The sequence below is a fragment of the Phascolarctos cinereus genome, unplaced genomic scaffold (assembly GCF_003287225.1).
Source record: "Phascolarctos cinereus isolate Bilbo 61053 unplaced genomic scaffold, phaCin_HiC Scaffold_726;HRSCAF=1367, whole genome shotgun sequence".
NCBI lineage: Eukaryota > Metazoa > Chordata > Mammalia > Diprotodontia > Phascolarctidae > Phascolarctos > Phascolarctos cinereus.
Genome location: NW_027556098.1, coordinates 112,874,663 through 112,892,358, shown reverse-complemented (window position 1 = coordinate 112,892,358; position 17,696 = coordinate 112,874,663). Strand labels below are relative to the sequence as shown.

The following is a 17,696-nucleotide window of genomic DNA, read 5'->3' as shown; positions in this document are numbered from 1 at the left end:
GGCAAAGATGAATAAGGAAGCAGGAGAGGATTTATGAAAGGAATGGGATATGAGCTGGTCCTTAAAGGGTAGGTCATATCTGCCTAAGTAGAGAGTGAGGCCCTCTCTAGACAAAGGAAATAAATAACATGAGTAATAGAAGAGAGGTAAATCTCACTAGCAGAGAAAGAGAAAAGAATCACCTTTTCAAAGAGCTTAATTAACCTGGTCTTGGGTCACTCCTAAGCAAAGACCAATACAATATCAGGGACCCATTACAACTAACCAGCTTTCAGGGTACTTTCCCCAGCTTTTTCTAATCCAACATCACTCATCACTGACTAAGAAACTCACCTAATCTCTCCAGGAAGACAAGGACAGAACAAGTTCTGAGGTTTATACAGTGACTAAGACTGACCCAGTGGAACACAAACACAGGGGCTCTAGGATCTTGCCTAAGTGTTTTAGTTGTAATATAAAAGAGTACTCTGTCAGAAGCCTTTCCAGTAAGGAGGATAATGGGGACTGAGAAACTCAGACCCTTTCTCGATGCTTACTACAAAGACCAAAATAGCATCCCAAACCACTTACAATGACCATTAGTGGCACTGATGTTCTTCCAGTTACCTGGCATCAGAATCTAGCAATTCTTACAGATGATAGCTTAGAAATAGAGCTAATCTGGGGCTCAAGAGTGCAGAAGTGGGCAGAATGTTAACAGTTTGGATCTATGATCGCCAATTAGCAGCTTTAAGGGGCTTCAGACATTCAGCATAGATACTTCAGCAAAAGAAGATTATAGGCCCTTGCACTCCTACATCACAAGGAACACGTGTGTAGGCTGTCAAGGGTCTGGGATCTGTTTTTGCTAAGGCATGTCAACTAGAGGTCTGGAACCTATGATGGCTGTGAATAGGTAGTTATAAGACCAAACTATTAATATATCATTAATATCATATCATAAATATCATTAATAGTTAACATATTAACTATTTTGCATATCCTAAACTCTTGAGCCTCTGAGTATGTGAGAACCTGTAGCTGCTAACACTAGGTAACTGGAAGAATGTTAGTGCCACTAACAGTCAGTGAAGTTGAGAAGGAAGCCTTCATTTTTAAGAGATGATAATGTGATCCATTTTGGGTAGGATATTTACATGGCATTGGCAGGTGGGTGAGAAATCAAAATTAGATTTATAGATTTGGGAGCTACCAATGACTTCAATAGGCAGCTAAGTTACTTAGTGAATAGACTGCTGTGCCTGGGGTCAGGGACTCATTTTCCTGAGTTCAAATCTGTCCTCAGACACTTGCTAGCTGTGTGACCTTGGGCAAGTCAATTAATTGGGCAAGTCTCAGTTTCCTCATCTGCAAAATGAGCTAGAGAAAGAAATGGCAAACGACTCCAGTATCTTTGCCAAGAAAACCCCAAATGGGGTCATGAAGAGTCAGACATGACTGAACAACAACAAAATGACTTCAATCGTTTAAGCCATGAGAACATTTGGGTACAAATATCAAATATCTGAGGGCTAGCACAGGTGCTGAATCTACTTATGCAGTTGTAAAAAAAGAAATGAATAGACAAAGATAAAAGCTGGAATTCCTAGCAAATCTACATTTTAAGGTCATCATTCTTCACCCTGGCTTTCATTATATTCCCTGTACAGCTATTGCATTTGTTTGCCTTGAAGTAGTATATCTACTTTATACAGTTTCATTAAAGACCTTTGAACTTTATTCTGTTTTATATCCTACAGACTGTGAGTATTTATCTGTTGGCAGCTGTAGGACTTGAATAGGAAAAAAAACAGGAAGGAGAATGCTAAGTACTGAACTTTGAAGTAGGAAGACGAAGGAAAAAAAAGACCAGGGAAAGAATAAGTAGAATGAGATTCAAAATAGTACAGAGTCACTGAACTGAAGGAAGAGAACATTCAACAATGTTAAAAATAGCTTTCTCTTTCTTGCTTTGGCCTCTTCTGGTTGGTGGAATGCCTGTTAGCGCAGACTGCGGTGTAAAGATGCCGAGTCCAAACCCAAAGATGCTGAGGCTAAAGCTACTAGTCCCAAGCCTTCAAAATAGATGCTTCAGGACAGAAGAACTTGTTTAAACCCTAAACCACTGTTTTTTCCCAGCCAGGGTATGACTGTTCACTATTTTATACAAATAAAGAAAATGGTGAGTCATAAGAAAAAAAATATAAAAACTAACAGAGTCAAGATGGAGGAAAAGGTCAATGGATTACGCAATAACGTGGCTTTTAAGATGGAGTTTTCAGGGAATTAGGGAAATAAGACTAATTGAAACAGATTAAGAAACAACTGGAAACAAAGGTATTGGGTATAGACCACTGACTTGAGAACTTTGGTCATGAAAGGGAGGAAAAAAATACAGTGGCACATAGAATGTGCCATTGGTTAAGTAAAAAGATTTTTGTTTATTTTTCCCCATAGAGGTGAGACTTAACTAGTTTGAAGGCAGAGGATATAAGAACTAGGAGTAAAGAGGGAGAAATTGATGGATGCTGGGGAGGAAGGAGATAAATGGGTAAGATTGGTTACCAGTCAGGAGAGAGAACAAGAGGAAGGATTAATCCTAAAAGAGGAGGTTTTTTTTTATTACTTAAGGAAAAGACAAGATGGAAACAGAAATACAAATAGACTTAAGTAAGGTGCCTGCTAGATAAGAAGACAAAGGTAGAAAATGCATTGAACTGAAAATCAAGAGACGTGGCTGTTCTATGCCAAGGTACCAATAAGTCACTGTCTGCTCTTAGTCATCTGATCACCTGCACATTTCATATGCAAAGTGAAGATGTTGGACAAGAAGACCCTGAAGGTCCCATCCAAAATTCTATGATTCTCTCTATTGAAAATAAAGGGTGAGCTTGTAGGATTGGGGAATTGAGAGATTTATAGGTTTGGAATATCCATTGTGGGAATTGTACTATAAAAATTCCAAAAGAATGACTGAAAAATTGTCATTGCTGTGTCCCATTTTATACCTCTTATTTTTACTTTTCATCTTCCCACTTTTTCATAATCCTGTACATGTGTGTATATAAAATCTTCCCTGAAAATTTAGTCATCCATTCATACTTCAATCAGGAGAAAGGTTCGTGTCAAAGATTGTCTCTTCCTCCTTGTAGTCATGAAAGCATCAGAGTTCATCAACACTCAATCTGTTCATCTCTCAGACTGTTATATCTTATCTACTTACCTGTAGTGATTGTACCTGTGCTTTCTTAGCTGACCTTCCTTAGCCGTGACTCCCTAAATGATTTCTTAAATTTATAGTGTCTTTTTAGTCTTGATTTTACTTGAATCAGTTCTGCCTTGTTGATGCCCATATTCAGCAATATAATTGGGAATCATAGTCTAATATCAAATGTCTCTTGTCTCAAAATTCTGTTACAGAAGGTCAAATTAGAATTATTATACTGCTTTCTTCTATAGCAGAGCTCAAGAACCTGATTCAGGCAAGAGGAAGAAGACGATGATGTTGGATGGTAGCAATAATTGCAATGTGCAATAAACTTCAAATTACAAATTTGGCCTCAGACCAAACACTTGACACTTACTAGCTGTGTAACCCTGGGCAGGTCACTTAACCCATTGTCTAAAAAAAGTTTAAAAAAATAAAAAATAAACTTCAAATTAAGAGAATGAAGTGAGAGTTATATACTACATTAGTAATTTAGTCATTCATGTAAACCCTATCTACAGAAGTTTCAGTGGGGAAAAAAAAGCCTGCATAAACTCCATGGTTTTGTTTTTGTTATTGTTTTGAGGCAGGTAGGTGGCAAAGATAGAAGGCTGGACCTGGACTCCAGAAGACTTTAGTTCAAATCCAGCTTCAGACACCTATTAGTTGTACAACACTGGGCAAGTCACTTAACCATTACCTGCCTCAGTTTCCTTAACTGTAAAACAGCAATCATAATAACACCTACTTTTCAAGGTTGCTGTGAAGATCAAATGAGGTAATATTTGCCTGGCACAGAGTAGGTGCTTATAATCCCCCTCCATCTTGTTATTTTTTTTTTGTTTAGACAAGTAACTATATATATAAACTACTCAAGCACCACCGTCTACATGAAGACCTTCTTGATGTCCCATAACTGTTAGTGCCTGTCCTAACTACCTTGTATTTATTGTCTTTAGATGTATTCTACACATACTGACACGTATTTTTTCCTTCAGAATATAAGCCCCTCGAGCACAGGAATTTTGTTCTTTGTATTTTTATATTTAGCATTTAGCATAATGACTGGGACATAGTAGATGCTTAATATGTGCTTACTGATGGTTTGGAGGCAGAAGTTTTTTCTGTTCTGATCATAAAGGTCGAAAACAGAGAACCATGACTAAATTACATGCTTTAATGACAAGAGCTGGAGAGGTAAACTTTTGCTCTAATAAGGGACATGTGTCTTGCTTGATAGAAATCCATTTAAAGGGAACTTTCAATGTAAAGATGGGCTAAACCAAGCCTAAAAGAGGTATCATAGCCAACAGGCATAGTCCTGGGAGAAAATCAGTCAATGATTATAAGCAAAGGTTAGTGAAAAGAGTTACTGTTTTTACTTAGGTATTGCATTTCTTTCTAAATCTTGCTACAGCTTATATTTCTGTTTTTATCCTAGAAAAGGCATAGTGGAGTCATGATAATTTTTTTTTTCAAATATCTGAAAGGCTGTCTTGTGAAACAGGAATCGGCCTCGGTTCTTGTAGCTTCAGAGAAATAAAGATCAGTGAGTCAAAATTACAAGGCAGCAGATCTGGTCTTCACATAAGAAAGAACTTTCTAATAACGAGAGCTATGTGATAAAGGAAATGTGCTTCCTTTTGAAATAGTGAGCTTCCTATTGCTAGAAGTATTTACCTAGAGTTCAGTCACTGAGATCTGGGTAACTGATGTTTGTCACATGATGCAAGATTTAGTTCCTTTTAAATTCATATAAAAGCTTCCTTTTTGGGGGTCAAAGCAGGGGACTGACCAAAAATCTCACTTCCTAGCAGGCCTTTTCAGAAGGCAAGATTCAGGTCTGTCAGCTGGGGCTCTAGGATCCTCCTTTACTAACTTGGGGCCCACAGAGTTGGGGACCGGAATCTGGGAATTATTAAACCCACAGGAACACAGCAACTTGGAGTGATGACTGGCCTAAGCTGGATGAGCTGGCCTTTAACCTCTAATAACTCCATAAGACTGCTGAGTACAAAATGAGGTGATGTATGTCAAAATGCTTTGTAAACTGTAGAGTATTATAAACAAGTAAGTTATTGTATGCAGTGGAAAAAAAAACCCACTGGAGTTTGAGCCAGAGGTTCTAGATTCAAATTCCGTGTCTTCTCCTTACCATTTCTGTGACCTTTGTCAAGCCATTTAATCTCTTGGGGTCTCAGTTCCTCACATGTAAAATAAGGGTGTTGGATTAGAGTTTGAGGATATCTTCCAATACGAAATCTATACTTCTGTGATCCATGGCTTATAAAGAATAATTAACATTACTTGGAATAATGCCCATCCCTTAGCAGAGTGCGCTCTACATAGTAAGTGCTTAATGTTTGTTAATGAATGGTATTTTAATATGTATATTTTTAATAGAAAAAGCATACATGTTCAGATCATTCGCTTTAAATCTCTACCTCTTTTATTCAATAGAGAGAGTCTAATCCAATGATTACAGCATTCAAACCACATGTAGCTCTTTCATATGTAATCACTGGTTTTTAAAGACTTCTGATTTATTTATTACAAAAATTATATTATACTGATAAGTCCTAACAAAGACTGAAAAAAAACCCCCTGTGTCTTGTATGAGATGCTGGACAAACTGTGTGCTGGCTGGCTGGCCTTGCAGCTCTTTGAAGGATGCTTTCCATTGCCCATCATCCCCTCTTAGCTCCCTCAACCCCCACACCTCCCCACTAGGCTGCAGGGGCCCAGGAAGGGGTTCTTCATCTTCTCCCAGCTCCTTCAGGGTGAAAAGCAGGGATATATGTTCATTGACACTGCTGCTATCCTCGCAGGAATATCCAGAGTAAAGGTACACATTCTTTCTTACCCTTCCCTTCTTCTTTTCTTCCTACACTGTTCTCAGTGTCATGATCCCAGGACCCTGGGCTGCCTATCTACTCCTTGTTAACTATGCCTAGAGACAGCACAGAGCCCCGGGAAATGCTTCCTCAGTGATTGAAAATGAACATTTGAGAGAATTGCTCTGATCTACATCTATTCACTTCCATTGCTGCTCCCCCAGGTTTGTACCACAAGCCTTGCTCACCCTCACCAAACTTATGTTTCAAAGGGGGCACCATATATCGAATAGCATAATAATTAAATAATGCAGTGTTACTTAAATTTAATTTTGGTGGTATCCACATTTATTTAAAATTTCATATTCGGTTTTTGTCGTAGTCAAATTATTTTCTGTATGTGAGAATAAGCATGTCTGTTTAGTGGGCTTATATTGATGTGATTTTTTTTTGTCTAATGGCAATTGCAAATGGGGTTCTAGATGACAACACTCTTCTCTAGTTACTGTGACTTTGCTATCCTAATAGGTATTTCTATAACTTGGAAGCAGGCATCCACATTGTAAGCATAGCACCAAGATAAACTAACCAGACTCTAGAACAGGGGTTCTTCACCTGGGGTCTATTAACATTTTTTAAACATATGTTGAGAACTGTGCTTTGATAGAAATAGTTTCCTTTGCAAGTCTATGTATTTTATTTTATGCATTTAAAATATTCTGAGAAGGGATCCACAGACTGCCAAAGGGGCCTATGACACACAAAAAGTTAATAATTCCTTCTGTAAAGTCTAGGAAGTAGGCTTACAAATTCAACTTTTTAAACTGATAATCAATTAGGAACGCTCAACTGTTGATAACTATCCTTAGGTCAAAGCATAGGTAAGATCAACTAAAGAAACTCTCCTGCTTTGGCCCATGGAATCCTCAGAATTAAGATTAATGATTCTAGCTGCCAGTATCACTCTCTATGATACTTCCTAATTTATATAAAAAATTAAGGATGTAATCTTGGATATTAGAAAATTGTTTGCATATGTAAGGCATGCCCCTGAATCAAGTGTTATTTTATTTTTCTCATGCCAAGTACAAATAACTGATATCAAAGAGATAAAAAAACTTCTACAGTTGAATATTCATTTAAAAATAAAAACATCTATATTATTATAACAATATGACTTATGCAATGCCTCACTAAAGAAATATATATATATATATATATATATGTATAGAGAAGCCATGTAAGTAAGATTTAAAGGAATTTAAAACATGTAATAACCATAGAATAGCCTGCTGACTAATACAAACTGTTATTAATCCTTAATTAAGCCTTGAGTTTTAACTTACTTTTTCTTATTTCCTAGGGTCAGAGGTCTTCCCAGGCTGTGCTCTTCAGGGAGATGAGATAGGAGCATCATGACAATATTCTGCTTTAGCTTCCTCCTCCAGCTCTCTTCTCCAGCTGCTAGAGCTGTTTCTTGGCTAAAAGGCTCCCACAGGTGGGATTTTGATCTAGCCACTTGTCTCATCAAAGTAAGGCATCAACCTCATGAGGCCCCAACACTCTCTTTGTGGCAGACAGAACAGACCAGTGTCAGCTTTGGGTCACTTTTATTCTTTATGGCTAAAACTGCCCTACAAATCCTAACAGAATGAACATGACACCCAACCAGTGCCAGTGACCGGACACCTTTTCACCAATTAGGATAAAGTTACCTTCACTATCATAACAACTGATGCCAGTAGCCACATCTCATAATTTCTGAATTTCTCTATTAAGGTGAAAATTAATTTACACATAATTGCTTAAAGTCACCCATTAAGTAAACTACCAATTTTTAGCCTTGCCAAGCCTTCTTTTTGAAAGTGCTTTGCTTACTCCCTCCCCCCCATCAATCTTCTAAACATATTTGAAAATAACATAGCCATACATATTATATAGTTTGATACAAAGGTTTCCTCACTAAAATGCATTGAAGAAATCCTAGAATAAAGGCACAGGCAACTAGGAAACACTGAAGAAGATTCTTATATTGCTTACATCCACTCTTGAAATAGTCTTATGTGAAGTTTTGAAAGAGGTCTTAGAATTTGTGAGCAATTAAAAATATAGCTATTTGCAAACTAGCACTTTCTCAAGTTTTCAGCTCAGAATAATTCACTTTATTTTCAATAGTTTCAGTGTATTCCCTTCCGTGTTCAAAGTCTACAAGAAAGGTATTTAGGATTAGGAAGACATTCTGGAAAGTCAGCTAGACTATTTTGAGATATGAGCTATTTTGAGATTCCCTCCGTCTTGAGTTGAAATGGAGAGCAATTGCTAAAACAGCCTCAATCCCTCCTCCCTCTGTCCCATAAATACTTTTCCTGGCAATGTGTCCCTTAAAGAGTAGTCATTTCTAGGCAATAATAGCAATTCACATTTACATAGCATTTTACAGTTTACAAAGGGATTTTATTACAGCAATCCTATAAAATGCATAGTACAGTTATTATTATTCCCACCTTATAAATGATAAAACTGAATTTTAGGGTTCCTACTGCTAGGTATATTCTCCAAGGAAGACAAAGATAGAAAGGTGCTATATGCCAAAATATTTGTAACAGCATTTTTTTCCTAGTAGCAAAGAATTGGTAGCAAGCCCCCATTGACTGCAGAATGGGTAAATAAATTGTGGTATGTGAATATAATGGAATACTCCTGTTCCATAAGAAATAATGAATATAAAAAATATGGAGAAGCATAGGAAGACTTCGATAAACTGATGTGATATAAACAATCACTACAACCAAGTAAATGGAAAGAACATCAATATTAGCAACAACAAAAAGAAACTGAACACTGTAATTGTAAACGCCAAACTTACCTCCCTCCCAAAAAATAAAAGAGATGAGAAAACATGCATCCCTCCTTTCTTTTCTGAGAGGGAAGCCTTGAGAATGGAACACCGTGTACACTGAGACTCAGCTGATGTCTTTGTAGTTGGGGTGACCCTTTTTTATTATTTATCACAAGTGTAGTAGCACCTCCCCATCCTCTACACACATATAAGTGATGGCTCTCTGAGGGGTAGAGATATATTTGGAAATGAAGGTGATATTTTAAAAAATGGTATCAATAGTATTTTTAATTAAAAAAAAACTCTGAAGCTCAAAGAGCTTGAATGGCTCGGCCAAGGTGGCATAGCTGAGAAATGGTAAAATAGGAACTTGAACTCATCTCCAGTGGTCTTTCCACTAAATATGCAGCCTTTAAATGTACAAGCATATCGTTTTTGTGTTTTCTGTTTTGGTAGCAATGCCTTTTTCTCCTTTTATTTCCCTACCTATAATTGGTTTGTTTTTCTCTTTATCCCCAACTGTGGAGATTTCTCTTTGGCAACATCTAAAGGAGACAATAATCTAGAAATTAGGTCAGAATCAGTGAAATGCCATCTCAGAGACTCTTCTTAGGGCACCAACAAGAAGTCATCACTTATTTATCCTCAATAGTCTTCTTTGGATTCCTATCGACACTATAACCTTCTATGCTCAATTAATTCTGTCGTTAACATTATAAGATCGTTATTTACTTCTCACTTTGTCTCAGGGCAGGTTCAGGTAGGTTCACTTATGAGGACTGGTATTCACAAGGGGTAAAAAGGAGGAAAATGGGGATGGTGAACCCCATTAGCTACTAATCCCTGACATTCACATCAACTGGCTCTCCAAATTCAATAAAAGTATGAGCAGCAGCATCCCTAGCCTCTGTCCCACAACATTCCCTCTGCACTCAGATATTGTCTTTTTCCTTGCCCTGAATTACTGCTCTGATTCAGATTAACAAAATCTGATTTTCCTCTGAAATATGGGTGAATTTTATTCCAGGCCTCTTTGTACAAAAATTTTGTATACCATTAGCTCGACAGAAAAGGGTTAAAGAACTTGTTCTTCCGCAGTCATTACTATAATCTTTCATCATGGTATAGAAGAACTCAAAGGTTATGACAAAAGAACACAGACTTTGGCAGATTCTACTGTTATGGAAACACTTTGATCATTGTCTCATTAACAAACTATGTATGTTTTCCAAGGACCAGCCTACTAGTAGGCTCCCTATCCAGTTTTGCCTACTTTCCCCTTTACACAAGATTTCTATGGCAACAGTCTATACATGCATGAATGGTATTGCTGTGAAACATATGAGGAATGAAGAGAGAGGCTTGTTTTACCACTCACTATATTTTTGTAGTCACAAAATTTGTTGAAAGGTTGGGAGAATACAAAATCTCACTACACACAACAAAACCCAAAACAAAAAGCCACTGCACAAGTCAAAACAAAACTCAAAATATTTGATTTTGATTTCAAAATATGAAAGGAATCATGTAAAAGTCCTTGAAAGATGTAACAGTAATGATAATTTTGTAAGATGATCCTCTGATTATATAACAGCAAGGCACAAAAGAGGGAGATGTATGGGCAGTAAATGTGTTTGCTGTGGGAATAGAAGACAAACAGAATAGTCCAAATGGGAGAATTCCACTTGGATTGAGAGGTCCTCCAACTGCTGTTTGTGGATGGATGATATTATGCTGATTATATCAAGTCCTGAAATACTAGATTCTCCCAAATGAACTCCATAGTACTCAGAGTTTTTTCTAACTATCCACACAGGAAAAAAAAATTTATGAAGAATCTCTGCTGTGCAAATTATGACATGCAGTTGGATAGATAACCCATTCCCCTAGTTCATCTTGGACAGATACTGTGCACAGATGATGGACCGAGTCAAGAACTGATTAGAAGTTAAAGATCTGGCCAGATTGCTTTGGGGAAATTGTGCATTTCTTTTTAACAACGTTGAACTGCACTGTGAAACAAAGGGCCATTTTTCTAGTACTAATATTTTTCCATTAATGTTACAAGTCATGGAATACCATAGTCTCTGAAGAACTAGACTTGTATCACACAAATGGCAATGAAGTGAAATATGGTGGGCGTAAGTAAGCTGCAATATACTACCAACAAAGAAATGTACAAATGAATTGGTATAAAGGACATCACTAGAGGGACATGTGATCTAAAAAAGGACTGGGCTGGTTATGTAGTAAGAACTAGGGATAAGTGATGGATGGTCTATGTGTTCCATTGGTATCCATTTCAAGACAAATGGAAAAAGGTCCCCTACACAGAATACCTATGAAAGATTTACGGGAACACCTGGACAAGAGTTGCATACAAGACACAGAGGAGTTCTGACTATATTGATCCATCAAAACATTTTAATTGTTAATAATTTAAACACATCGAAATAATTTTTAAAGGCTCCTTATGAAACTACACTTGATTGTTCAGTGAGTCAGGAAAGAGAAAGAAATCCGAGTCAGAGAAAAGAGGTGGTAACAATGGGATGGAAGTGAGTGGGCCAGTCTTTGGGACTTAGCCTTAGTAACATCCATGACTGGTTTGGAACTAAAGGAGTCCAGTTCTAACTGCTATCCAGTGAGAAAAAAACACAGTATTCAATTTGCTGCAGTAGGAATAAATGGGGTACCAAAAAAGTGGGATACCAGATTATAATTTTAAACAGAAGTTTAGGGGAACCACAGAATTATTGTTTTATGAAGTAATTAAGTTCTATTGTACTAAGCCTAAAATAGTGGATAGGGCACTGGACTTGGAGTAAAGAAGATCTGGATTCAAACCCCATTTCAAATATTTGCTAACTGTGTGACCCGAGGCAAATAACCTACCCTCTCCCATGCCTCAGTTTCCCCATCTATAGAAGAAGGGGACTGTACTCTAAGGTTCCTTCTAGCTCTAAATCTATGGTCCTATGATTATATTTCAAGTGAATTATGGACTAAATCCTTTTTATTGACTCTCCTAACAACTATTTAAACCATTGGGTCAATGAGAAAATACAGCATTGAGTTCCAATACAGCTGAGTTATTTGAGTACAAATAACTTTTTGTTTATGAATTGAGAACTGCTTGTCGTGTAAATTTCTAGATCAGTTATCACCATACTCAAACTTAAATACGAAGATACTTTATAATCCTTAACACTATGGTCTGGGGATTAGCTACTAATTAGGGATAAGTAACATGCCTCTCAATTATTGTGAATAATTAGAGAACTATAACATATTACAGAGGTATCCATTCATCAGTTTCATTTGAACTAGAATGCCAACTCTTTGAGTGTCACAGATCCTATGTACTATAAGTAGATAGTACATAAGTATTATAAGTACTAGAGTACTTAGATATATACAATTAAACTCAAATCTGAACAATAAATATTGATAATTAGTGCTGATTCTATGAAGAAATATTTCTAAATTTCAGTACTGCTATATGTAATACTTTCCAAACAGTCATATATCACAATAAAAAGTGTGGATTTTTCAATGTAACATACATTTCTTCAAATTGGTCAACATAATACAATAGTCATTTTTTGGAATAACAGGAAACTGCTTACCTCATCATAATAAACTCTCAGCTCTGCTCTTTTTGATTTCAAGTCCCAGAGTACCACGGTTCCATTTTCATAGCCTATTAAGAGCTGAAAAATATCAGGAGAAACTTATTTTTTAACTCAGTTTATTTTAAAAATGTATTAAAGATTTTAAAGCACATTTGAAATTGTAAATTATCTTTAGGTTAGAATCTTGTAGATAATCTGAATACAAATACCATTCAAATAAAAACCTTACTAGTACTTCTAATATTCAATAAGTAATTAATAAAATAAAATTTTGATTAAAATAGTTTTCAATGGATAGCTTCTTGAAGTTCACATAACAAGATTCAACCTTTATTTAGTGACCATGTACTACAAAATCTTTACTACATGCTAATATATTGCATATAATGAGCCAAATCAGTTATTTTAGAGAGGATTATCTATTTTGTAGAGTAATCAACTAATATTTATTGAGTATCTATCCTGTACAGGAGACTGTATTAATTGCTAAGGAAGAGACAAAGTAGGATATGTACACAGTACCTCCTCTAAAGAAACTTACAGCTGGGAAGAAGAAAACTTATGGATATATAAAAAGCTAAGTAACAATGCAATTCAGTGGCATATGACCAATACCAAATAAGTTGGACAAGTTCTGCAAGAAAATATGTTCAGTAAAAGAGTTCAACAAATTTATTATGGGAGAATTGAAGAAATCCTCAAGAAGGCAAAGGTTTTAGGTGTATTTTGAAGCTAGCATTCAGAAAGTCATCTAGAACAAGGAAGGGTTATTTCAATGTCAGAGAGGAGGTGGGAATGATGTGAACAAAAGCAAAGATGCTAGAGTAAGCAAAGCATATTGAAAAAACAATACAGAAATCAGTCTGCCTAGAGTTGAACTTTTCTATTTCATGCCAAGAAGCAGGAGAAGAATTTAGAAGAGTAGGATGGACTTTAAGGACCAGATAAAAGAGTTCAGAATTCTAGCAGATGAAGAACTCTTATTAGTTGTGAGACACTGAGCAAGTCATTTAGCCTTTGTATGTCTATTTCCAGATCTGAACATTATAATATTTCTCTACTTGCTTCCCTTTTGTAAAACTTAAAGTGCTATATAAAGTGAGCCATAAGTATTATTATTTAATATTTTGATCAAAGATATGACATGACCAAAATAATATTTTAGAAATATTAATCTGACAGAGTTGTGAAAAAATGCCTTGGAGTGAGAAGATACCATTGATATAGTGGCCAGTTAGAAAATTATTACAATAGTCTAAGCCTCGAGGCCACATGTTGCCCTCTAGGTCCTCAAGTGTGGCCCTTGGGCTGAATCCAAATTTCACAGAACAAATCCCCTTAAAAAAGGGGGTCTTGAGGCCACAGATTCCCCACCTCTGGTCTAGACAGTAGTTATGAGAACTTGATCTAGGGCAGTGAGAATAGATGGGTAGAACTGAATGCAACAGCACAAATTAATCAATAAGACTCAGCAATGATTGAATGTGGGAGGCAGAAGGGAGAAAAGTCAAAGATATCTGTAAAGTTTTGACCTTATGTGACTAGGATAATAAATATACCACTGCCAAAAATAAAAAGGTAGGAGTCAAAGAGAGCTTGTAGAGAAAGAATGGGAGATTGGAAAATCAGTTTTAGACATAGTTTGAGGTGGTGATGGGACAGTCAAATGGAAATGTCCAACAAATGAATGGGTTTGGAGTTTTAATGAAAAGGACATGAATAAAGAACTGTGGACTTGAGAGTCATCTATGTAGAACTGACAGTTGAAGCCATGTGAAAGGATGAGATGTTTGAGAGAGAGAGAATATAAAGAGAAAAACAGAGAACCACAGAAAGAGCCTTCCTTAAGTTATGACTAAATTAGGAGATAAAAGAAAGAAAAAGTGATGGTTCTAGTGACAAAAGAAGTTCTTTGATTTTAATCTTTTTTTCTACTGCTTACCTTCTGGATATTTCATCCAGCAACATTCCACATCCTCCAAAACTGACAAGTTAAAGAGGCAGGTGAATAGTGAGAATTAAATCAATTCTAGGCTAAGCATGTAGTCTGTAATGTGGGTAATCCACATGAATGTGACATGAAATTGGTTAATTGTGAACATGCAGATATATGCCAATTTAGAAATATTTCAAATAACTATATAAATAATATAAATTGGATAACTAAAATGTACAATTTAGGAAGATAAAGTAACATTTTAATATTTTGATAGTAGCTGAAAGGAATTAATTCATTCCTTTAAGTCTCAACTAAAATCCCACCTTCTAAGGGAAGTCTTCCCTAAACCCTCTTAATTCCAGTGTTTTCCCTCTCTTAATTATTTCCTAATTATCCTATACATAGCTTGCTTGGTATATATTTATTTGCATATTGTCTACTCCATTAGATTGTAAGTTCCTTTAGGGTAAGGGCGGTCTTTTGCCTCTTTTTGTATCCTCAGTGATCAGCACAGTGCCTGGCAAAGAGTTGGTGCTCAATAAATATTGATTGATTCACAGTCAACATATCTGAAACTGTTACCCCCTAAAGCTATCTATCCCTCCTTTAAGTTTCCCCTATTTCTGTTGAGAGCATCGCTGTCTTTGCAGCCACTCAAGTTCATAACCTTGGAATCAGTCTTGATTCTTCCCTCTCCCTTTCTTTCCCTATTCAATCAGTTGTCAAGAACTGGCTCATTTTACTTATAAGCCATCCTCAAATCCATCCCCTTTCTTTTCATTCTCATTGCCACAGCCTTAGTAGGCTCACGTTCCCTCTCACCTGAATTACTTTATAATAGTTTCCCTGCTTCCATTCTCTCCTTTTCCTCCTCCTCACAGTTGCCAAAATAATTATTATAAGGCATGTGTCTAAGCAAGTCCTGTCTAAAAACTATAAGAGGCTCTCCATTATCTTTAAAACAAAATATAAACTTTTGCTTTAGCAATTAAGGTTCTCGAAAATTTATTTGAGCCTTATTTTACTTGCATTTCTCTTCATGCACACTATCTGTTCCAACCAAACTAGACTACTAGCTTTCTTTTTTTTTTTTTAAGTGAGGCAATCAGGGTTAAGTGACTTGCCCAAGGTCACACAGCTAATACGTGTCAAGTGCTTGGTCTGAGGCCAGATTTGAACACAGGTCCTTCTGACTTTAAGGCTGGTGCTCTATCCACTGCACCACCTACCTTCCCTGACTACTAGCTTTCTGTAACCTCTTCTGCCTTCATTATTGTGAAGACCATCCTTAATTTAATGCAATTCAATAAACACTTACTATGTGCCTCCTACATGCAAGGCATTACCTCCAAAATCTGGAGGTAAAAAGAACAAACAACAGCCACAACCCCCCCCCACCTGATCTCTGTCCTCAAAGAGCTGACATGTCCTACTGTAATGAAAACACAAGTAAATATGAAATGATTTTAGGAAAGAGAATACACTAACAACTAGAGAGATCAGGAAAGGCTTTGTATAAGACCTGGCACATGAGTCGAGTTTTGAATGAAGCTGGAGTTTCTAAGAGGTAGAAGAGAAGAAATAATGTAATCCAGGCATTGGGAGTATCATCAAAGCCTTTGTGCAAATGCATTGACACAGAAGATGGAATTCTGAATTCTAGGAGCAGCAAATTGACCATTTGGGCTAACATAGAGTATGTGACAGGGAATAAATGAAATAAATGGTGTAAATTAGGCTGAACCCAGATTGTTCAGTGTTTTAAATGCCAAGACCTGTTTGTGTGCCCAAATGGGAGACCATGTTGTGTAGGTGATAGAGCACTGGACTTAGATTCTTTTTTTTTTTTTTTGGTGAAGCATTTGGGGTTAAGTGACTCACTCAGAGTCACACAGCAAATGAGTGCTATGTGTCTGAGGCCGGATTTGAACTGAGGTCCTCCTGACTCCAAAGCTGGTGCACTATCCACTATGCCACCTAGTGGCCCCTGGACTTTGATTCAAGAGGATCTGGGTTTAAATCTTGTCTCGGACCCAACAGCTGGGGATCCTGAGGAAGTCAAGTAAGTGCTTTCAATCTTTGTTTCCACAATTGAAAAACAGGAATAATAAAAATGCTCGTTTCATCAGGTCGTTGTGAGGTCCAGATAGAATTATATATATATATATATATATATAATATATATATATATATATATATATGTGTATATATATATGTATATATATATATATATATATATATATATATATATATATATATATACGTATATATATATATATATACATATATATATATATACATATATATATATATATATATATATATATAAAGTGTTTTATAAAACTTAAATCCGTATGTAAATGTCAGCAGATGTTATTTTATCTGAGAGGCAACAGGGAACTACTGAAGATGCTAAGAGCAGGAAAATGACACATGCTCTAGCAACATTATTTTGGAAGCTACATGAAAGAGAGGTATGAGAGACAAGAGGCTGGAAGCAAAGAGACCTATGCAGAAAACCATACCTTTATGTGTGAAAAGTCCCATCCTCCTCACTTCAGCCTGAAAACCTTCTCACACCCACTCAGGTGTCAATTACTCCATGAAACCTTCTCAGATACCCCTAAGTCAAAGTGATTTCTCTCTCCTCATTTTCTGTGAGCACTTGTTTGAATGTTTCCATGACTCTTACTCTATGTTGTAACTCACTTATAAACTGGAGAGCACCAAATGTGGTATTGTTTTTTAATCTTTGCATCCCCATCAATATTAAGGATTTATTTATTACATGACTACTATGTGAGTACCACTGTGTGAGGCACTGGGGAAAGGGATACTTAGCACAGTGCTAGTAGACTTAATAGATAGTTCCTGAACTGATCTGAATTGAATTATTTCCCCTAAACCTCAAGATGACTTACCCCTTCTACCACTGTCAGATCCCTCACCAACTCTGTACAGGCTTCTGCCAAAAGCCTGCCACCAGATTACCATAATAACACTCTACCTACTATTGGAATACTCCAACTACTCAAAAATCTTATGATGATGATGATGAACCTAGGAACTGTCAACAATCAAGAACATTTCAGAACAAAAGAGGAGGATGTGAAACCATGAGGATTTTTATGGTTTGTTTTCTTCTGTCCATTATTTTAATGTTTAATTGATCTTTTTTTCATCTTTATTACTACTCACTAATTCATCCATCCCATCCTGCCCAACCTCTCATGGAATGCCTCCTCTGCACATTTAGGAAAGA

General features: G+C 36.5%; 1 protein-coding gene across 4 annotated transcripts in view; it reads right to left on the bottom strand.

The window, feature by feature from the left end:
* The window catches only part of STXBP5L (syntaxin binding protein 5L), a 402,790-nt gene that overhangs the window by 196,163 nt on the left and 188,931 nt on the right, over positions 1-17,696 (bottom strand). For all 4 annotated transcript variants that reach the window (XM_020985897.2, XM_020985899.2, XM_078146723.1 and 1 more), the window contains exon 8: positions 12,490-12,573. In XM_020985897.2, the coding sequence (XP_020841556.1) occupies positions 12,490-12,573 (84 nt within the window). The remainder of the gene's footprint in view (positions 1-12,489; positions 12,574-17,696) is intronic.